At 42.1% G+C, this 22949-nt stretch overlaps 1 protein-coding gene across 1 annotated transcript in view; it reads left to right on the top strand.

Annotated features, from left to right (window-relative positions):
* The first annotated feature begins 19447 nt into the window (after nucleotides 1-19447).
* RBM44 (RNA binding motif protein 44) overlaps nucleotides 19448-22949 on the top strand; it is a 19716-nt gene continuing 16214 nt past the window's right edge. The window contains exons 1-2 of the mRNA XM_007452915.1: nucleotides 19448-19517; nucleotides 22474-22941. Coding sequence (XP_007452977.1) covers nucleotides 19448-19517; nucleotides 22474-22941 — 538 coding nt within the window. The remainder of the gene's footprint in view (nucleotides 19518-22473; nucleotides 22942-22949) is intronic.

Here is a 22949-nt window from a genome sequence, read left to right as displayed (position 1 = left end):
ACAACATCTTAATACAAACATGTTTAACCAGTGAAATATCCATCTGGCTCACAAATAACACTAATGACAGCAAACACTTATATATCATTTAGACATGCCTGGCAGTTAGTTAGATGCATATTTTCACTCATTTGATTTTCATGAAAACCCTAGAGAGGTAGATGCTGTTATTAAATCCATTATCACCGATGAGGAAACCAGAGCCTGGGGAATCTCACAGTTGGTGAAGGAGCAACTCTTGCTTGTCTCACCAGCCCTGGGAAGATGGTGTTTCTCAAATCAGTGGCTCTGAAGGAAGTCAAACCTTTAGCTTGGTACCTCTTGTGCCAATCCTTACAGACACAGCAAACCCATGTTGCACAAACTTCCTCATCCAGAGGAAGCTAGGACACAATTTTTTAATTTATTTCATAGAATAAAACTTTTCCTGTGGCTACTGGGAATTTGTTGCTGGCTTTTTTCATCCCTGTAACCCAGCGTTTCTCAGCCTCACACCACTGACGTCCCGGGCCACATCACTCCTGGGTGCTGGGTGTCTGTCCTGAGCATCGTAGGATGTAGAGCAGCATCCCTAGATATTAAAGGAAAGAGCATCAAAGAATTTGTGGACATATTTTTCAAACCATCATACTATGTATTTGCTGAAAATTTCTCTTAATATTGTCAGCTTTATCTTTAAACTTTTTTTTTTTTTTTTTTTGGCGGTACGCGGGCCTCTCACTGCTGTGGCCTCTCCCGTTGCGGAGCACAGGCTCCGGACGCGCAGGCTCAGCGGCCATGGCTCACCGGCCCAGCCGCTCCGCGGCATGTGGGATCCTCCCGGACCGGGGCACGAACCCGCGTCCCCTGCATCGGCAGGCGGACCCTCAACCACCGCGCCACCAGGGAAGCCCTTTAAACATTTTTTATGTAACAAAGCACGCTTTCATTTTGCTCTTCCCAGAAAACTGAAATCAGTATTCATCATGAAATTCACACCACGCCTCCTCCCAGTCTCTTTTTTTCTTTACTTTTTCGGTCATAGTACTAGCTTCTGCACGTCCACTCGATTCTGCGTCAGTAGCATGTCTTTGTTTTAAAGCTAAGTTTGTCCATGCTTATTTTAGAATTAGAAAAATAATTTAAGTATAATTAAAACAAACCGGGACTTCCCTGGTGGTCCAGTGGTTACGACTCTGCCCTTCCATTGCAGGGGGCGTGGGTTCGATCCCTCTTCACGGAACTAAGACCCCACATGCCACATGGTGTGGCCAAAAAATAATTTAAAACACCTACGCGTTTCAATTTACTTACCAAATATGATTTAATATGTATGAATGTAACTTATGCTATCTGCATGAAATAGTCAAATAAACACATTGAAATATTATAGGAGTACCTAGAAAAAAATCATTCGCATAGAATCAATCTCTTGACACCAAGCAGATGGGTCCATGTGTAATAACAGAAACGACCCCCATGCCTGAGATGCGCACTACAACGTAACAGTAAGATCTTACCTGATGCAACAGTGAAAGTGAAATGTAGTCCTACAGAAACAGTAAGTCAAAGAGGAGGGCTTAGGAGTTCCATTTAGGCCACATCAAGCTTAAGAAGCTAATGAAACATAAAAACAGTTACGCCATAGAGTAGTGAGGTGCTTTCCCGACCACCCTATTTAAAATTGCCAGCCCTCAACAATTCCCGTTCCCTTTTCTGATTCATTTCTCTCAAATTATCACTGTCTGTCACACAAGAGATTTTGTTTTATCTACCATCTCTCATCCTCCACTGGAAGGCATCCTGCATCCCTCCAGGATGGCAGAGAACTGAGTGTGGAACTCGCCGAAGAGACCCCGGTTGGAGATGTAGATTTAGGAGTCATCAGCAAAGAGGGGATTTTCTAGTCTTGGGACTAGACTTGCCTAGGGAGAAAGTGTAAATAATTAGAGGGCACAGGAAGAGCCAAGAACAACCTGACAGGGGTTGGGTGAAGGACGAGGGCCCAGCAAAGGGCATGAGGAGCCTCAGGAAAGGATTACTTAATGAGAGGTTACAAAAGACAATAAGAGTATAGAAATACAAAATCCCGTTCAGCTTACAAAGCCAGGTCTAAAGCCAGGTCTCCTGATACAGACTGAATTCCTTGTCTCTCTCCCACTCCCCAGCCCCAGCTGCATGATTCTCTTCCCCAGATCCTTAGCACTACAAAGGCAGCATCATCCATGCCACCAGCCTAGTCCGAAGCCCACGTGTTATTTTTGACCCCTTCCTCTCCCCCACCCACCTCCACTCTGATCTCAAGCACACAGCTCTATCAGTTCTACTTACAAAAGACCTCACAAATCCATCCGTTTTCCCATCACCATAGCTATTCCTCTGGACCAGGCCATTATCAGCGGCAGACTACCCTTGCCTGGCCTTCCCTGTTCCAGTGTTCTTCACACCTCCAATCTATGAGAGTAAAATTTTTAAAAATCTGATTATGTCACTACCTCCCCTACATCTACAATCATATTTAATCTTTGCAATAATCCACTGAGGTGGGCACTCTTACTGCCTCCATTTTATTAATAAGGTAACTGAGGCACAGAAAAATCAGGCAACTTGCTTAAAGGGACACAACTATGAAACGGAGGGCCCTAGACAGAACTAGCAATAGGATTCCAGCCCGCCCCTGTAAGCATTCTGCTCTGCTGGGAGGTCAAGGTCTTGTTCGGCACCAGAGGTTCAATGCCTAGAACAGTGTCTGCTGCACAGCACTCAAGAAATGGTAGCACGTGTTGCTTCTTCATAATTCTGACCACTACTATTACTGTAAGTCCAGTGTTTCCCAACTATAACCACTAGTTCCTAGGAATGTCAGTAAAGAGGATTCTATAAATAAATATTCTTCGGTAACACTCAGTTATAACATTCAATGGGTTTGCTTGTTGAGGAGTATCTACTGGTGAATGTCACTGGGATTCCTTAAGAGGGAAATGGACTAGGTACAATTTCCCAAACTCTTCGATCATGGAAGCTGTTTTTTGTTTTTGGTTTTTTTATTTTCAGAGCCTTCTGGGACCAGGACTCTGCAGAGCACAATTTAGGAATCACTGTTGCAGCCACAGGGTCAGGCACAAGTGTGTGGGTTCCTAGCCTGAGTCCCCTGCTCCCAAGTCGGCCTCCAGATGCAGCCCAGCATCCCTTTCCACGATGCTCTTCAATATCTCGACACTTCACAGTCCAGAGAGAAAGATTCCGTTCTTCCCCTACAGAAGGCCCTGGAAGTTGCAAATTTGGGTGTTTAAGGCTCATCTCTGCTTGAGAGGACCAACCTCGAGGGTCTTCATGTGTTGTTCAGGTGTAACATGTTCACCACGTTACAAGCCCATCAGGAAAACCATAGCTTAATTCAATGAACCACTCACTCCTCACTTTTTTCTTCATCAAAATCTCCTTGTTCCACCATTCCTGTTTCTTTCAGAGCCCTAGAGGCCAGTTATCCAAATTTATGAAAACAGATGATTTTTCCCAACTTTCAAAAGGAGAGTAACATTGGGAATTGCCTGGCGGTCCAGTGGTTAAGACTACACACTTCCACTGCAGGGGGCCTGGGTTAAATCACTGGTTGGGGAACTAACAAGACTGATTCTAAACTTTTCATAAATGAAAATATGCTTCTTGTTATGTTACTAACTTTGATCACAGCCTTCATAATGTTTTTGACCAAACTCATTATGAGAGTTTGAGAACGTTTATGAGAACGGGGGCAGAACAGAGAATACAGACAATTTTCATGGTCTACTACCTGCTACAGCTCAATCTTAATACAGGTGAAAAATGATAAATAAAATTTAAAAGTCAGATTCTACAACACAGTAAAAGACTAATTCAGCACAATAATGTCAAGTTTGCAGCCTCCAAAGTGAGGTTCTGTGAGAAGTAGGGTTATAGGGAATTTCTATTTTCTTCTTTACATTTTCCTGAATTTTCTACATTAAATACATGTGACTTTAATAATGTTAAAATATTTAAAAGATATAAAAAAAGGAAATGTTAAAATAATCAAATCATAAAAGGCACGTAAAGGGGTTAGCAGATGTCAGCTCTTGTATATACAGTGGATAAACAACAAGGGCCTACTGTATTGCACAGAGAACTATGTTCAATATCTTATGATAAACCATAAGAAAAGAATATTATATGCATAGTTGAGTCACTTTGCTGTACAGCAGGAACTAACACAATATTGTAAATCAGCTCTATTTCAAAAAAATAATAAAAGTAACCACTGTCCTGACTTAAAAAAAAAAAAGTAAAAACTACTGTGCAAATACCATTATTCTGAACCTGAAATGGGGTTAAAATCACTGCATTAAATCACAAAGAGATTGACAGATTTCATAAAAACGTCACATTTCACATCCAAACTATGTAAGACCCAAATGAGTTATGTAAGAGCTGCCTGGCAGCAAACGCAGTGGTTCAGGCTACACGCACGGAGACACCAGAAGCTACCAGAAGCAAGGACCCCACTGCCCCAGGGCTAGTGGGGAGTATCTGGAGATGGCATCAAAAAACTAAGATTTTAATGCATCCTGAAACGATTTTAAACATGATTTAAGCAAAAGTCAAAATCCATGCAAAAAATTCATGATGAAAAAAAATGAACATTTTTAAAGACAGGATAACAGTCCCTTGAGGAACCATATTAGAGCCTGAGGCAGAAGGAAAAATTAGGAGCGCTGATGGGGCTATTTTGTCCATCTTGGATTTTTCATTACTTTTGATTGCCTTCAACGACTGCATTAAAATATCACTTATGTTGATTATCGAGATTTTTGACGCCCCCTTAAATTCTGCGCCCAAGGCAAGTAAATGCCTCATTCTCTCACCCTAGCCCTGGCCCTGCTAATGATATTGCAAAAGACTGCCCGAGGGAGGACACGCTGTGTTAGACACGAAGAAGGGACACGTGTCGGTGGGGACAGCTGTCCAAGGAGGGCAGCCAGGGCCGGCTGTCCGGACACTGTGGGCGCGGGACCTGGCGGGCGCCGGGCCCAAACCAGGGGCCAGTTGGGACCCTGCCGGCGGTGGCGGTGAGCGCCGCCCAGCTTTTTTCCTCCAGTGTCTTCGCACAGCCGCGCCGTCCAGACGGGTCGAAGGTCACAGGTGGCGGGCTGCAGAGCAGTTAAAGCCTCTCTGGGCGTCGCTGCGAGCTAAGCCCGCGAGCCAGACCTCTGCCCGCTCCCCCGACCCCGCCCACGGGAAGTGCAAAATCCCAGCGGGCGACTCCGTTCCCGCCTTCGCGCCCGCACGCCGGGCCAATCACAGAGCCGCCCCTGTGCACGCCGGCCAATGGAAGCGCCCAGCCAGGCAGTGGGCGGGCCGCGGACGACCGTTACCCGGCGGGACCCGCGGCTGCACGAGGAGCGCCACTCCCTCTGAGGCTGCGGCCGAAACGGCAGGACCCACGCACGGCTGCGGCGACAGCGCGGTTCCGAGGTACGACGAGCGGGGAGTCGGGCTGGCGGGGCGGGCGGCTGTGGTCAGGCTAGGCCGGAGGCCGGGAGTGTGGGGGATGGGGCAGCGAAGCCCAGTGGCGGCGAGTCCCCGCCAAGGGCCCGTCGGCGCCGAGGGCCGCGCGGCGTTAAGGAAGCCAACGAGGCCTCCTCCAGCGGGTCCTGGAAGGGGAAGCGGGCAGGGTCCGGGGGCGCCGCCGTGGTCCGCAGGGTTTGCGCGTTCGTCGGGGGGCCTTGGAGTTCCAGAATCCCCCAATGTGGTACCTTTGCGTTCGGTTCCAAGCGGGTCCCCCAGCCTCGCTTCGCGGGCGCCGAGGCGGACTTGCGCGCCTAAAGTTCTTTTCGAGCTGCGTTGCGGGACCTGACGTTTATTTCTCCAGGGAAAGGTGGGAATTCACTCACGCGTGTATCGTTGCGACAAATACGAATGGGGCCTGTGCAACGGGCGCAGGGTACGGCAGCAACCAGCCACTGTCCGGAGCGAGAAACGGACGCTGGACATTAGTTAAATTACCCTTCTATGTGGGATGGACGGCAGAAGGGTGGGATGTTTTCCAAACTGGCGGACGTTCCTGATGTTGTGTGGAGGGCCAGGAAGGTTTCCCTAAAAACCGGGTATTGGGGGTAGGTCTGAAGGTTGAGCAGGAATTGTAGGTGGTTGGGGGGCCGGGGTGCGGCAGGCGGAGGTGCGGCACGTGGCCCAACCTGTGTGAGGAAGCACAGTGGCCGGTGCATCTGGAACCCACGAAGTGCCAAGGTTCCTGCAGAGCCCAGGCCCTTGGTTGTGGGGGGTGGGGGGGGTGGGGGGGTCTTGCAGATGGTACTAAAGCTTTAATCGTTATCCAAAGAACAGTGATGATCTGTTGCTTAGTTTTAAGCAGTGGGGTGAACTGACCAGATCTGCATTCTGGAAAGATTATTCTGGCCAGGTAGGGGGTTATTGCCTGGATCCATGTTAACAGTCAGTGGTCTCTTGACCAAGATGCGTCAGGGGTTAAAACTGACAAGACCCGGTAGGGATGAGGGAGGTGTCAGAGGGAGGAGAGCAGCTTCTGGTTTGGTTCAGGGATTGAAAACACAGGAGAGAATAGTTTGATGAGTGAGAGCTGGGAGAGCGGAATAAAAAGGGGTATATGCCTGGGAGCGGAATTGCTGGATTACATGGTCGTTCTGTATTTTTTTTTTTTTTTTGAGGAACTGCCAGATTGTTTTCCAGAATGGCTGTGCCATTTTACATTCCCACCAGCACTGTAAGAGGGTTCCAGTTTCTCCATTTCCTTGACAGTACTTACTCTCTATTTTAATAGTCATCCTAGTGTGTGTAAAGTGGTATCTCACTGTGGTTTTAATTTGCATTTACCTAATACGTTGAGCATCTTTTCATATGTTTATTGGCCATTTGTATATTCTCTTTGGAAAAGTGTTTATTCAGATCCTTTGATCATTTTAAAAATTGTGGTGTTTGTCTTTTTGTTGGACTTGTAAGACTTCTTTGGATATGCTGGGTGACAGACCCTTGTCAGATATATGATTTGCAAGTATTTTTCTTATACTAAAATTTTTCCTTTTGTCAAAGTTCTTGAACTTGGGTGTCTTCATATTTAAGAATGAAGCTTGCAAAACATTGAAGGTAGATTTGAATGCAGAATCAGATGTGAATGAGGCTGCAGCTTGTAAAGGCATATAGTAAAGAGATTTGCAAAATTTATGTTTTTCTCGCTAATTTTTTGAAAATATATGTTTTTAAAATTGAAAGTGTTACTTAAGTAATGTGTTTATGAATAAATTTAAAATTTTGGTTTTACTTTCTAATATAAGTATTAATAGATATTACCAACATAAACAGATACCCCTTGGGGTTTTCAGTACTTTTTAAGAATGTGAAGAGTACCAGAGTCCAAAAAGTAAGAAAACCCCTTATCTATTTTAATGTTAGTTATTTTGAAAAACTACCTTTCTTTATACCCAGTCTTTATTTTAAACATTTACCTGGCATTCCTATAGTAGGATCTTTACTGACTTAAATAAAATCTCTTAAGCCATGAGTTACAAACTTGCAGTTCTTTTAAAATTTATTTTTATTTAATTAATTAATTTATTTATTTTTATTTTTGAGTCTTCGTTGCTGTGCGCGGGCTTTCTCTAGTTGTGGCAAGTGGGGGCTACTCTTCATTGCGGTGCGCGGGCTTCTCATTGCGGTGGCCTCTCGTTGCAGAGCACGAGCTCTAGGCGCGTGGGCTTCAGTAGTTGCAGCACGAGGGCTCAGTAGCTGTGGCTTGTGGGCTCTAGAGCGCAGGCTCAGTAGTTGTGGCGCACGGGCTTAGTTGCTCCATGGCATGTGGGATCTTCCCAGACCAGGGATCGAACCTGTGTCCCCTGCATTGGCAGGCAGATTCTTAACTACTGCGCCATCAGGGAAGTCCAGACTTGCAGTTTTTAAATGTAGTATAGAAGTCCAGAAATCCTTTAAATTATATGTGTATGTATGTGCATTTTCTCAGACTTTTATCAAATCTGCAGAAAGTCCATAACCCCAAACATTAACAACTGTTAGCCAGTTTTATCGCAGTAAAAAAATAAATAAATAAAAGGCTGTTAAGCTCTTGATATTGGGCCAAATCTTTTCAGCTACCAGCTAAAAAGAATTTCTGAAACATTAGTTGAAAGTTGAATATTTCCAGTCCAGATAATTCCTAAGCTTTACATCTGTATATCTATTTCAAATTGTTATAGGCCCTTGAACTTACTACGTATAAAAATGAACTCATCATCACCACTGTTCCCTACCCAAAATCAAAATAATATAAAGAACAGAAAAGTATTCTTCCTCCTAGTTTCCTAGCTCAATGAGTGTACCATCAACAATAATGAGTTCACTTTTATACATAAGTCTAGTTATCCTGCCCCTTCTTCTTACCCTTTTCTTACCTTGGGGCCCTCCCATATTTGTCCCCTTCGGTTGAGGTGCTCTGTTCACTTCCCTGCTCCTTAGTCTAGCCAGCCGCTATGTGATCTCCATGATTTAGCTTAGATAGATGTCACTTTCTTCATAGGCTTTCCCTTACCTTTATCAATGCAAGCATGCTATATTATTCCTACTTAATTATCTGTGAAATCCAAAATTTTAGTTTTTAATTGCTTTTTAAATACAACTCTGTTTTAAAAACTCCAAATGCATTTTGTGTGTGACACTATATCCTTTATATAAAAATCGAATACTAAATTGATACGATAATCAGTATTACAACTGACGCCTCCTTGCTCTTCTTTCCGATCTCAGGTTAAAGGTTAAAGGACACTTTCTCATGAAGGCCTTAGATTAGGTTAGGTCTTTTTATGTTTCCCTAAATCTTCAGGTTATAGAAATTTCCTATTATTTCTGGCCTCCAAATTAGGCTGTGGAATCTTTATTTTTAAAGAGTGCCCCAAGTGATTCATATGTCAGGCAAGTTTGAGAAAAGGTACTCTACAATAAGATTTATGTGCTCCATTCCCATCCTCCCACATGACTTTTGGGAATTGCTTATTTATTGTGTGCTTGTCATTAACTGTCAACACTTAGCATATGACTTAACAAATAGGGGTTCAGTCATTATTGAATAGTGTATTAAAGAATGATTCTGTAGAGAAGGGTGTTTATTCCTGAAACTAGAATGTCATTTCTTGGTAATAGGGTAGTTATGTGGTCAACAGTCATTAGAAACTGCCAGTTTTCCAAGATAGGTGGTCTTAACAATTTGTATTCACTTTAGCAATGTATGAGTGTCAGTTTGTTCACATCCTCACAGTATTAGGTGTTACCAGGTTTTGTTTTTTTTCCCCATTCTAGTGAGTGAAGTGGTATCTTGGTGGTTTGAATTTGCATTTCTCTGTTGATTAATGATGTTGAGCGCTTGCTTATACACTTAAGAGCAATTCATATGCTTTGTGTTATGCACATGTGAAGTAAGTGTCCAACTACTTTGCCCACTTTTTTTTATCAGATTGTCTTTTTTTAAAAGGTTCTATTTATGCAAGTTCTTTACATAATCTATGTAAGAGTCCTCTGTTGGATATATAAATTGTGAATAGTTTCTTCCAGTCTTTGGCTTGTCTTTTCACTTTTCAGTAGTGAGCAGAAGTTTTTAAATTTTGCTGAAGTTCCAGCCATAAAAAGGTACGAAACTGGGTCATTTGTAGAGACGTGGATGGATCTAGAGACTGTCAGACAGAGTGAAGTAAATCAGAAAGAGAAAAGCAAATATCGTATATTAACGCATATATGTGGAACCTAGAAAAATGGTACAGATGAACCGGTTTGCCTGGCAGAAATAGAGACACAGATGTAGAGAACAAGCATATGGACACCAAGGGGGGAAGGTGGCCGGGGGCGGGTGGTGGTGGTGGGATGAATTGGGAGATTGGGATTGACATATATACATGAATATAAAGTAGATAACTAATAAGAACCTGCTGTATAAAAATATAAATAAAACAAAATTCAAAAAAATAATTTTTGTTGAAGTTCAAATTAACAACTTTTTTATTAACACCTTTTGTGTTCTAAGAAATCTTTGCCTACCCTAACGTCGTGAATATGTTCTCTTATGTTTTCTTTGACAAACTTTATAGGTTTGGATTTCACCTTCAGAAATATGAGCCATCTCACTTTTGTTATTGGGTATAATGTGAGGTAGGGATCCCAGTATTTTTTTCCCCTTGCAGAAATCTAATTGTGCCAGTACCATTTATAGGATATGCCTTAGAACTTCCTTTCCACACTGAATTGAATTAATCCCTTTCTTAAAAGGCTCTCTTTCTTGCCTCTCATAATATGTTCTTTAATCTATTAGTTTAACATACTACACTGCCAATACTGTAGCTTTGTAAATCTTGAAATGTGTGTCATCCAAATTGCTTCTTCTGCATTGTTTTGGCTATTCTAGGTTCATTGCATTTCCATGTAAGTTTGCAATCAACTTGTCAACTGCTACCAAAAAATCTTGCGATTTTGAGTGAAATTTTGTTGAATCTATAGTTCAATTTGTAGAGAACAGATCTTAACAATACTGAGTCTCGATCCGACAATATGGTATCTCTCTCCGTTTATTTAGTTCCTCCTCAATTTCTCTAATCATTGTTTTGTAGTTTTCAATATAAAAGTCTTGTATATCTTTCATTACATTTAACCACCGACTGTTTCATGTTTTTTTATGCTTTTGTAAGTGGTACTGTTTTTAAATTTTCATTTTCCAGTTGTTTCTTGCTGGAATATAGAAGTGCATTTGTGTTTTGTACATTGACTTTGTATTCTTCAGTCTTGCTAAATTTACCTATTAGTTCTAGTAGTTTCTTTGAATATCCCTTTGGTTTTTCCCTGTATGTTATCATATGGACTGTGAATAAAGACAGTTTTACCTCTTTTTTTCCAATATGTATGCTGCTTATTTCTTCATTGCACTGGCTAGGACCTCTAGTACGTCAAATATAAGTGGTGAGAGAACAGCTGTGTTGTTTTTGACAGAAGTTACTGAATTTTTCACGATCAGGTATGAGGTTAGCTTTAGGATTAATTGGGGTTTTTTTTTTTTTTTTTTTTTTTTTTTTTTTTTTGCGGTACGCGGGCCTCTCACTGTTCTGGCCTCTCCCGTTGCGGAGCACAGGCTCAGCGGCCATGGCTCACGGGCCTAGCCGCTCCGCGGCATGTGGGATCTTCCTGGATCAGGGTGCGAACCCGTATCCCCTGCATCGGCAGGCGGACTCTCAACCACTGCGCCACCAGGGAAGCCCGGGGCTTTTTTGTATGTAGGTACCTGTTATTAGATTGAGAAAGATCTTTACTGTTTCTGGTTTGCTGAGAGCTTTTTACCATGAATTGGTTCTAAGGGTTTTGGTTTTTTGTTTTTTAATTTTTTTAAATATTTGTTTAGTTAGTTTGTTTTGCCTGTGTTGGGTCTTAGTTGCGGGATCTTTGTTGCGGCATGAGGGATCTTTCATTACCGTGTGCGTGCTCTTCGTTGTGGTGTGCGGGCTCCTCTCTAGTTGTGGCACGTGAGCTCCAGAGCGTGTGGGCTCGGTAGTTTGCGGCATGCGGGCTCTCTAGTTGAGGCCTGCGGACTTACTTGCGCTGCAGCATGTGGGCTCTTAGTTCCCCGAGCAGGGATCAAACCCGTGTCCCCTGCTTTGGAAGGCGGATTCTTTACCACTGGACCACTGGGGAAGTCCCTGGTTCTAAGTTTTAATAAATGTTATCAAATTCTTTTTCTGTATCTATTGAGATGATCATGTGATTTTTCTCCTTTATTCTCTTACTGTGGTGAATAACATAAGTTGATTTTCAAATGTTAAACCAACCTTGTATTCCTGGGATAAACTTCATTTGATTAGAATGCATTATTCTTTTTATGTGTTGCTGGATTTGTTTTGCAAAAAATTACTTTAGGATGTATGAGTCTTTCTACATAAGAAGTATTGGTCTCTTTATTTTTTACTTGCAGTGTCCTCAGATTTTGGTATCAGGGGTATTACTGGACCTATAAAACGTTGGGAAGTTGTCCCTCATCCATATTTCTCTAATGGACTTCGGTTAGGATTGAATTCTGACTCTATTTCTGCCTCAGTTGGTTGGTAGACTTCATCAGTGAAACCATCTACATCTGGAGTTTTCTGTGAGGAAAAAATTTTAATTACAGTTTTAATTTCTTAAGAGAGATGGGACTATTCAGATTGTTTCTTTCTTCTTGCATCCAGGTTGTATTTTCATGGAAGTATGTTCAGGTTGTAGAGTTTATCAGATCATGTTGTTCATTATATCCCCTATTATCATTTTAAAATTTGTAGGTTCTGTAGTGATGTCCCCTTTATCATACATGATATTGGTAATTTGTGTTTTCTCATTTTCTTAGATAAGTTTTGTGAAGGGTTTATACATTTTATTGATCTCTTTAAAAAACTTCGGATGTGTTTTTTATATTTTTTTTAAATTTACCTCTCTTTTATTATTTCCATCCTACTTTCTTAGGGTTTAATTTTGTCTAATTTTCCTAGTTTCTTAAGGTGGATCATTAATTTTAAACCTTTTTTTCTAATATAAGCACTTAACGCTGTACATTACTCTGTAAGCACTACTTTAGCTGCATCTCAGAAATTTTGATGTATTTTCGTAATCATTTAGTTCAAATTATTTTCTAACTTCCATTGTTGATATATTCATTTCTCCATGAATTATTTACAAGTGTGTTGTTTAATTTTCAAATATTTGGGAAGTTATTGTCCTTTTTGTTATTCTTAATTGTACTGTAGTCAGAAAACATACTCTCAAGCATAATGAGGTTTCTGGTCATGATGAAGTAATAGACTGGTTTTACCATGTTGCCATAAAACAACTTGAAAACTAGGCCACGTGTGTGAAACAACTGTTTTCAGACGGATAATGGACAGTACAGGACTGTGATTTCTGAAAGAAAGGAAACCTGTAACGTGAGCCCTGGGGTAGCCTGACTTCCTGCCCAGAAGAACACTGCAGACCATGGAACAAGGAGCTTGAGATTCCAAGCAAAGCAGTGGTCACCTTTTCAAGGGCCGGAGAAGGTGGATGTCCCAGTTCAAGCAAATGCACCTTTATTCCGCCTCTTTGCTCCATTCAGGCCCTCAGCCTATTGGGTGATGCCCACTTGCACTGGTGAGGGTGATCTTCTCTACTCAGTTTACCAATTCAAATGCTAATCTCTTCCCATAACACTCTCACAGGCATACCCAGAAATAATTTTTTCACCAGCTATCTGGGCATCCCTTAGCCCATTCAAGTTGACACATTAAATTAACAGTCACAAGTTCACCCCTTGTTAACTTGGCACCCATACGCATCTCCTTAAACCATGCTTAATCTCCAAATAAAGACAATTACAGGATCATAATTTCACCTAATATGATACAGCTATCATGCATACAACTGAAAATGTGCTAATCCCTTGGCCCCAGAAGAGGAGGTAGAATTTTGAGTGATTTTACTCTTCTCCGTAAATGCTGTTATGTAAAGTTGACGGTGCTTAAATACTGATAAGGTCAGTACATTTTATGTTACGTAATAAGGGAATAAGAGAGGAAAGGAAACAAAGGTATTTACTTAATAGATGTATATATACATGTATATATTCATAACAGAATAAGGAGGAGATACTCATTACAACTACAGTCCTCATTTCTGCAGCCTGTCACGTAGTTGTAGCAGGTACTTATAACTGCGTTCTTCTACTACCTGTTGTGTATTCTTTTTACCTGGGGGATGACCCAAACCTTCATTCCTGAAGGGTCCGGGCCTTAGTGGTCCTGACTAGGTTGGGATGTTTTAGTTTTCAATTGACCATAATCACAGGGCATGGTAATACTAAGAGACTCCCTAAGGAATCTCCTGTATTCCACAGATGTTCTTCCTTACCTCCATTGTGAGGTAGTCATCCAGTTTCCCCTTGGTAGTCAGGATTAGTCACCCTGGCCAACACTGTTACTCCCTTCTTTGCCTGTTGATTCAGAGGCGTGAGGAGCCCAAAGTGTCCAGGTGGCAGTCTGAACTTCTGATTCAGTGGAGTCCTGTCTCCTGGTGGAAGCATTCCTCTTGAGGCCAGCAGAGCATAATGTTGTGGAAACAGGAAACAAAAATTTTGCTAGTAGATTACTGGGGGTAATATTGAATGGTGCCACTCCCATTTCCAACCCCTTTATTCCTGGTTCTGTGAATCCTGGGGCTATCAGAGGAACAGCACCGTATATTGGATGCTGATTTAGAGTATATGCCACCTTGTGGAGAACCTTGCCCCAGCCCTACAAGGTATTGTCACCTAGCCGGCACTGAAACTGAGCCTTCAAAGGGCCATCCACTCTGCTCTCAAGCCAGTTGCTTCAGGATAGTGAGGGACATGGTAAGACCAATGAATTCCTTGAGCACGGGCTCACTGCCCCACTTCTTTTTGCTGTGAAGTGAGTTCCTTCGTCAGAAGCGTTACCGTGTGGAATACCATGGCAGTGGATAAAGCATTCTCAAAGTCGATGGATAGTGGTTCTGGCAGAAACATTGTATGCAGGGAAGGCACATCTGTATCCAGAGTAAGCATCGATTCCAGTAAGGACGAAACACTGTTCTCTTCCATGGTGAAAATAGTCCAGTGTAATTAATCTGCCAACAGGTAGCTGGCTGATCACCCTGGGGAACGGTGCCATACTGGGGGCTCAGTACTGGTCTCTGCTGCTGGCAGTTTGCCAGACTGGCCTTGGCGAGTGGAAGTCCGTGCTGCTGAGTGCGTGCAGAGTCTCCATCCTGGCCACCACAGTGCTGTTGCTCGTGAGCCCGCGGGGTGTTGACATGGTAGCTGGGGAAAGAGACGGACTGGCATCGACAAAATCGATTATCCTATCCATTGGATTATTAAAATCCTCTTCTGTTGAGGACACTCTCTGGTGAACATTCACATGGGACACAAATATTTTCACGTCTTTTGCCCATTCAGAGAGGCCTATCTACATACCCAGATTTCTCCGTCACCAGTTTTCCAGTTATGTTCTTTCCAAGCTCCCGACCATCCAGCCAAACCAACTGGCCACAGTGGTTTGGTATATAATTTCATGTCTGGCCATTTCTTCTTCCAAGCAAAGTGAACAACCAGGTGCACTGCCCAAAGTTCTGCCCACCGGAGAATTTGTCTTCGCCAGTGTCCTTCAGGGATGCCCTTGAGGGGTGGGGGCTGGTAATGCTGCAGCTGCTCACTTTTAGGTAGTGCCTGCATATCACACAGAACCATCTGTAAACCAAGCCCAAGTCGTCTCTGTCAGCTGATCGTAGGGAACTCCCCATGAGTCCATAGGTGCAGCCTGGGAGAGAAAAGGCTGTGTAGCAGGAGTGGCGGCCATGGGCATTTGGGTCACTTCTTCATGTAACTTACTTGTGCCTTTAGGGCTGCTAGGGCCTGATCTCATATGTATATGTACCAGATCCACTTGATGATGGAAAGTTGCGGTGCACACTGGGTGAGTCAGGTAACACACAGTTCGTAACAGGCAGCTCAGGTTGCATGGTAACTCAGTGGCCCTGGGTCATGTGTTCAGTCTCCACCAAGGCCCAGTAGCAGGCCAAGAGCTGTTTCCCAAAAGAAGAGTTATCTTTGGATGACCTCTGCAGTCCCTCCAGGGATGTGGCATTGCTTTTATTTACTGTTTTCCTAGGTAGAGGCAATTCTAATGGTTCCACTTGCCCTTTCCCACCATAATAGCCCTCACTCAACAGGTCAGAAAACCACTGCAGGGATTCTGCCAGCTGCTCAGTATGTTTTTCCCAATTATGCGTTCTGGAACTGAGAAAATAGCCACAATATGGGTTCAGGGACCCACTGGATGCACTGTGAGATGAATTCCATTGATCACCTGACCTCCATAAGCCCCTACTCTGACTGGAAGGCCACAGTGATGTTTTGGGTCTCCTAAAATCAGTGTCAGTTCAGAGCCAGTGTTCCTGAAAGGTGTGGTTATTTTCTTTTTTTCTTTTTTCCTTTTTTTTTTTTTTTTTTTTTAAGTAAAACAAAAATTTATTTCTTGGATAGGGAAAGGTTTTAGAGGTAAGTAGTTTAATGCTGATATGGTAAGTCTGTTCCACAAAGTCCTCAGAGATCCAGCACCTTCTGTGTGATTGCTCATTCATATGTAGCTCCATTACCAAGGTTACCTGCTGGCTCAAGATAGCTGCTCCAGGTCCAGCCATCATGTCCATATTCATTTTCCATCACAGTACTCCTGAATTTCTCCAGCAGGCCAAGACTTTATCTATCTTGAGGCATTTTCACATCTCTCTTCTGCCTAAAATGTTAAGCTACTAGTGTTGGAGGGTCTCCCACAGAGGTGGGGGGTGGCTGTGGCTCACCACGGGGACAAGACATCGGCAGCAGAAGCTGTGGGAAGCACTCTCTGGCGTGAGCCCCCTGATTATTTTCTTTTCCCCAATGTACAGTTACCCCGGTAAAAGGCTTTAGGGACCATTTAGGGAAGAGTATTTTTAGTAGTGTATTTGGGGTTCTTCCTGAAGAAGAGACCCAGCCTCGCCTTCATTCAAGGGCTTCTAGGTCTGTACACTGACACAGGTCTGGGAATTGATTGAGGGGCCGTCACTCTGTTTTTATGACTCAGGTTAGAGTTTTGTTCACTTGACCTAGAACTTTTTTGCTTATACAGATGAATTAAGAATTTAGTAGGCTTGATAGGAATTGTTATAGGATAAATCTTTGATGGCCTGTTCAATTTTTTCTATTGTTGATTCTGTTTAGCTTTTTCTGTAAGTTGGTTTTTTTTTTATATATATATAAATTTATTTATTTTTGGCTGCGTTGGGTCTTTGTTGCTGTGTGTGGGCTTTCTCTAGCTGTGGTGAGCGGGGGCTACTCTTTCATTGCGGTGCGCCGGCTTCTTACTGCGGTGGCTTCTCTTGTTGCAGAGCACAGGCTGTAGGCGCATGGGCTCTAGAGCGCAGTCTCGGTAGTTGTGGCGCATGGGATTAGTTGTTCTGCAGCATGTGGGATCTTCCTGTACCAGGGCTCAAACCCGTGTCCCCTGCATTGGCAGGCGGGTTCTTAACCACTGCACCACCAGGGAAGCCCTCTGTAAGTTTTTTGTAAAACTATTTTCATAGAAAATTGGCTATTCTGGGGCTTCCCTGGTGGTGCAGTGGTTGAGAGTCCACCTGCCGATGCAGGGGACGCGGGTTCATGCCCCGGTCCGGGAAGATCCCACATGCCGCGGAGCAGCTGGGCCCGTGAGCCATGGCCGCTGAGCCTGCACGTCCGGAGCCTGTGCTCCGCCACGGGAGGGGCCACAACAGTGAGCGGCCCGCGTACAGAATTTAAAAAAAGAAAGAAAAGGCAGAAAATTGGCTATTTTGGTTAAATTTGCAAATTAGCCATCAAAGGTGCATGTAGCAATTTCAGTTTTTAAAAGTACATTTTTATGTCTTGTTAAAATGCTTCTTTTCTCATTGTTGGCTTTTGTTTCAGTACTGTCAGTGAGATTTGTCTGATATTATCTACTTTAATTCATTTTTCAAAGAATAGCTCTTGGTTTTAGTTATCATTTTTACTGTTTTTAAATTGGTCACTTTTTCTTTTGTCTTAAACAATTCTATTCTCAACTTTTTGAAATAAAGACTTTAGTTCTTTTCTAGATTCTTGACTGCTTATTAAATCATTTATTTTAGTTTTATTGAATAATAAGAATCCAAAGCTGTGACTTCTTTTGGCTATAACTTTGGACAGGTCCCATATATTTTGGAAGTCCCGTGTTATGATTGTCATTAATTTTTTTCACACTGTTAATATTAAGTGTCTAAATCAGGTTTCAAAGCTAGACAGACTGTCTCCAAGGAGTGAGTTCTTCTGCATTATAATGTCTTCTCATTGTAGAACAGGGAGAGTAAACTTGGGGATTTGTTCAGGGTCATCGATTGAAATAGTTCATTGAGAATTAGAACAAAATCAGTTCTTTTTTTTTTTTTTCCAAACTCATCAGGAACCTTTGTAATACCTGGTCACCAGAATCCCTTGATAAGTACTTCAGCTTTTTAGGGGTGTAGACAGTGATGATAACTAGAGGCCAGAAGGCTCAAAATGATTTTGTGGGTTGGCTGGACATTTCTTCTGCTGGTCTTCTCTGGGGTCACTCATGTGTCCATTAGGGTGCCTTGGTTTTCTGACAGGTGACCAGCTTGGGCTTCCTCATGTAGCAGCTGGGTTCAAAGAACCATTGTCATTAACTTTTTAAAAACAGATTTATTGAAATATATCTCACTGATTTCGAATGTACAGTTCAGTGATTTTAGTCACTTTATCAAGTGGTGCAGCCATCACACCATAAGTCAGTTTCAGAATGTTTTATTAATCCCTCTGATAAAATCCCTTATGCCCATTTACAGTTAACCCTTCCTGTACTCGCTTCAGCAGCACACATGCTAAAATTGAAATGATACCATTAACCCCTCTTCCCATCCCCTGTCCCACAAAGCCACTAATCTACTTTCTGTCTCTATAAATTTGCTTTTTCTGTACATTTCACTTAAATGGAATCATACAAGATGTGATCTCTTGTCTGCCTTCTTTCATTCAGCATAATGTTTTTGAGATTAATCCACCAGTTTACATATATCAGTAGTTTGTTCCTTTCTGTTGCTGAAAAATATTTCATTGTAGGGACTTATCATGTCATTAGTTTTTAATAAGTCTACAATTTGTTTTGGAAACATTTCTGTTCTGGGTTTGACATAAATAGGGTCACATTGTAGCCTTTAGTACTCTGTTTTTTGGATTAAGACTTTTTGGGTAGCCTAACACGGTTTTTAAATGTTCCTTGGAAATTTTAGAAGAATATGTCTTGTCTTTTTAAATAATACAGTCTTTTATGTAGCTGTCCACGCCTTTAAAAAAGTTACTCACGGCTTCCCTGGTGCCACAGTGGTTAAGAATCTGCCTGCTACTGCAGGGGACACGGGTTTGAGCCCTGGTCCGGGAAGATCCCACATGCCGCAGAGCAACTAAGCCTGTGCACCACAACTACTGAGCCTGCGCTCTGGAGCCCGCAAGCCACAACTACTGAGCACGTGTGCCACAACTACTGAAGCCCGCACACCTGGAGCCCACGCTCCGTGACAAGAGAAGCCACCGCGATGAGAAGCCCGTTCAGCACAATGAAGAGTAGCCCCTGCTCGCCCCAAAAAGAGAAAGCCCGCACACTGCAACGAAGACCCAACACAGCCAAAGATAAATAAATAAAATTAATTTTAAAAAAAAGTTATTCAAATGTCTTACAAGTTTTGTTTATTAGGCCTTTGATATTAGAATCTTTGACTATTAATTACTACTTTGTCAGATTCTTGTTTTTCTAATAGTTTTCAAAATATAACGCTGAGTATAATTACAGTTCAATATTTATACTTCTAGGATATACGTCCTTGAGTGATGCAGGCCGCTGAAGTGGTTGAGACAGCTTCTGGTAAAGGCTACCACAGTAATGGGAACATCCAGAAAGGTGAGAAGCTAGTCCAGTTGGCTTTATTCTGGGTGGAAAGAGGTATTAAATGTAATTAGAGTTGATAATTCCCTCTCCAGTGTTGCTACATCTTAAGCCTTCCTACCAGTAAGGTAAGATTCACCATGTTTTTATCTTGACAGATGACTCAGGTGATTTTTGGTAAACATGGGCAGCCTACATAGGTTCTCTCAGGTAAATGGAAGATTTAGGAGAGAGAAGGTGAGCCAGAAGAGAGGGTTTCTGTCCAGGCAGGCTTTCAGGAACTACTGACAGGTACAGTGGCCTTCAGGGTAATAAGTAGAAAGTGGGCAGGTTGACCTCTGCTACCGAAGTTGTGAATGTTTTTTCTTCACATGGATCGAAAATTTCTCTTTCTGTCATAATGGTAGAAGAGAGAATAATCAACAAGGGCATAAAAAGCAAGCTGACTAACCTTTATATGCTTATGAATACATGTAGTTGTAACTATTAAGAGGACTTTAGACTGTGATAAAAATGCTATTTCAAGTCAGACGGGAAACAGTGGATTTTTCAGCAAATGGTATTAGGACAACTGACCATCCTTTTTGGAAAAAAATTAAGTTAGAGTCCTACCTCATGCTGGAGAGAAGCATTAATTCTACATAGTGTGAAAGGGCTAAATGTTACACACATACACCCACACAAAGAATTGGAAAATTATAGAAGAATACTTTTATAATTATGTGGTAGAGAAGGCCGGAGAGACAAACCCAGAGGTCAGAGAAGAAAAGACTGATTCATTTAACTAAATAATCTTAAAGCCTGTGGCATGACAAAATATTATAAAAAGTCAAAAGATAGCCAATAGGACTTCCCTGGTGGCGTGGTGGTTGACTCCTACACTTCTAAATTTAAAGAAAAAATAGAAAGAAAAAGAAAGAAAAGAAGAAACAAAGAGAAAGAACGAAAGGGAAATATAAAAAACATTAGCCAGGGGCTTCCCTGGTGGCGCAGTGGTTGAGAGTCCGCCTGCCGATGCAGGGGACACGGGTTCGTGCCCCTGTCAGGGAAGATCCCACGTGTCGCGGAGCAGCTAGGCCCGTGAGCCATGGCCGCTGAGCCTGCGCGTCCAGAGTCTGCGCTCTGCAACATGAGAGGCCACAACAGTGAGAGGCCCGCGTACCAAAAAAAAAAAAAAAAAAAAAATAGCCAATAAACTGGGGGAAAGTCCCTTATAAATGTGAAAAACAAACACCTAGTATCCAGAATATATCATGAACTCCTATACAAATCTCTAAGAAAAACACGGTCAGCACATGAATTCATAATTGTATCTGACCCTACTGTCCTTAGCTCCAACCCCATATTTATAACAGCTTATTAGACATTCACATCTGGGTGTTTTATCTCTAACCTTAAACTCCACTTGCCTGGAACTGAATTCATTATCTTCTTCCTCCACGTCCCTCCCCAGCCCCTTGCTTTTCCTCTTCATCTTCTAAATCTCCTCTTCATGAAGTTCTTATCTCTTTAGCACTAGATATTCCCATGCATCTGTAATACCAAGCTGTAACCCTTAGCATTATCCTAGAAAGATATTTAAGCAGGTGGTAGCTAATTGATGAGTCATGAAATCAGCTTAGCTGATTGTGATCAGCTTTTTTTTTAATAAAATGAAATAGACTAGAAAATAACAGAATTCTTTGGACATAATTGGAGTAATTACTGTTTTGTAAAATTTTTGTTTTACTTACACAGACACATATATGCTAGATCTTGATATAAAACGTGTTTCTGATTGTGTTCTTAAAGAAAAAAAATACGTATTTGAAAGCCACTAATCTCTCTCTCCCTTATCTACCATTTCTAATTGATCACCAAGTCTTGTCAGCTGTGGAACTTTTATACTAGTCTCTTCTTTTTCAGTCCCATTTCTGTACTCCTGGTCTGTCTCCCTTCAGTTTCCCCCTTCAAGCCTTCATTCTTACTGTTGCCAGAGGTGTCTAAAACTCAATTGCATGCACATGACTACCCTTTTAATAAGCTTTCAGTGGTCCTCCGTGTTAGGATAAGAACCAGACTCCTTAAGACCTCATAAAAGGCCTCTTTCTGTTCACAGCTCCTTTCACTCCCTTAGAGCTATTTCACTCCAGGCAAGCTGGCTTATAATTTCCTGAAAATGCCATGTTTTTTCACCCAGCTAACTTTGTAGTGCTGTTTAATTTGCCAAAAATAACTATTTTGTTTCAAAACACTTTTTAAATGTACAGTTTTCTCTGACATCTACTTCTCCTTTCTTAAGCATTTACCTGCTAATCAGCAGCATGGTACAGCACCCATGTCTTCTTCATTTTATTTCTGCAGTGCCTAAGGTTGATATTAGGACAACTAGGAGGCACCCAAAGATTACAAAGGGAATGACTGCCTTCTAAATAGTAAGTGCTTTGTCACTGAAAGAGTTCAAGAAAAATCTTAGCTCCTATCTTAGTCAGCTGGGGCTACTATAGCACAATACCATGGAGGTGGCTTAAAGAACAGATATTTGTTTTTCCCCACAGTTCTTGAAGCTGCGAGTCCAAATGGGGCTGCCAGCATGGTCAGGTCTTGTAAGGGCTCTCTTCCTGGCTTGTAGATGGCCGCCTTCTTGCAGTGTCCTCACATGGTGGAGAGGAACAGAGAGCAAGCTCTGTGGTGTCTCTTCTCTCATAAGTGCACTGATCCCATTTTGAGGGTGCCACCCTCATGACCTCATCTAGCCTTAATTACCTCCCAGAGGCCCTGTCTCCACATGGGGAGTTAGGGCTTCAACACATATGAATTTTGAGGGGGACACAGTTCAGTCCATAGCAGCAACTATTTAGGGATATTTGTTATGGATAATGTAAAAAGTATATTCCTACATTGGGAAGAGCTTAGACCAGATTACATCTAAGGTCTTGTGTTTAAATTCTGTAATGTTTCTGCTAACATTTTATCCTTCTTTTTTAATCAGATGAGCCTTCTAATCGTAAAAAAGAAAATTTGTTGTCTCCTAATGGTTGTAAAGAAGCCAAATTGACTTTTCTTGATTATGACTGGGATTCCTTGGCATTAGAAAAAAGAGCTAATGACAAAGAAATCAGCAATATTGACAAAATAGAGTTATTGGAGCCATCTTTTACTGTGAGTCCAAATATTAATATAGAGAGTACTCACTCTCAGTCAAGTGAGTTTGAAGGTAGTATTGACAACGCTTTCCTGAATGAAACCTACTCTATACATCATTCAGAGTCAAAACTGAAGAATGAAAGTCTTATTCATTTAAATTCAGAATTCGATTATGAAATGCAGAAAAGAAAGGAGGTGTTTTTTGATATTTTGAATCATCGAGGTAATAAGACTGTTGGCTTGGAAAGAATCTACAAGATTTCAGATGATGATTCTGAAGATGTGCAAAAGTGTGATCTAGATGATGACTCACAGCAGGAA

This window comes from Lipotes vexillifer, unplaced genomic scaffold (assembly GCF_000442215.2).
Source record: "Lipotes vexillifer unplaced genomic scaffold, Lipotes_vexillifer_v1.1 scaffold652, whole genome shotgun sequence".
NCBI classification, from domain to species: domain Eukaryota; kingdom Metazoa; phylum Chordata; class Mammalia; order Artiodactyla; family Lipotidae; genus Lipotes; species Lipotes vexillifer.
Note: the sequence above shows the minus strand (reverse complement) of the source record. Positions and strands in the feature narration are given on the sequence as shown.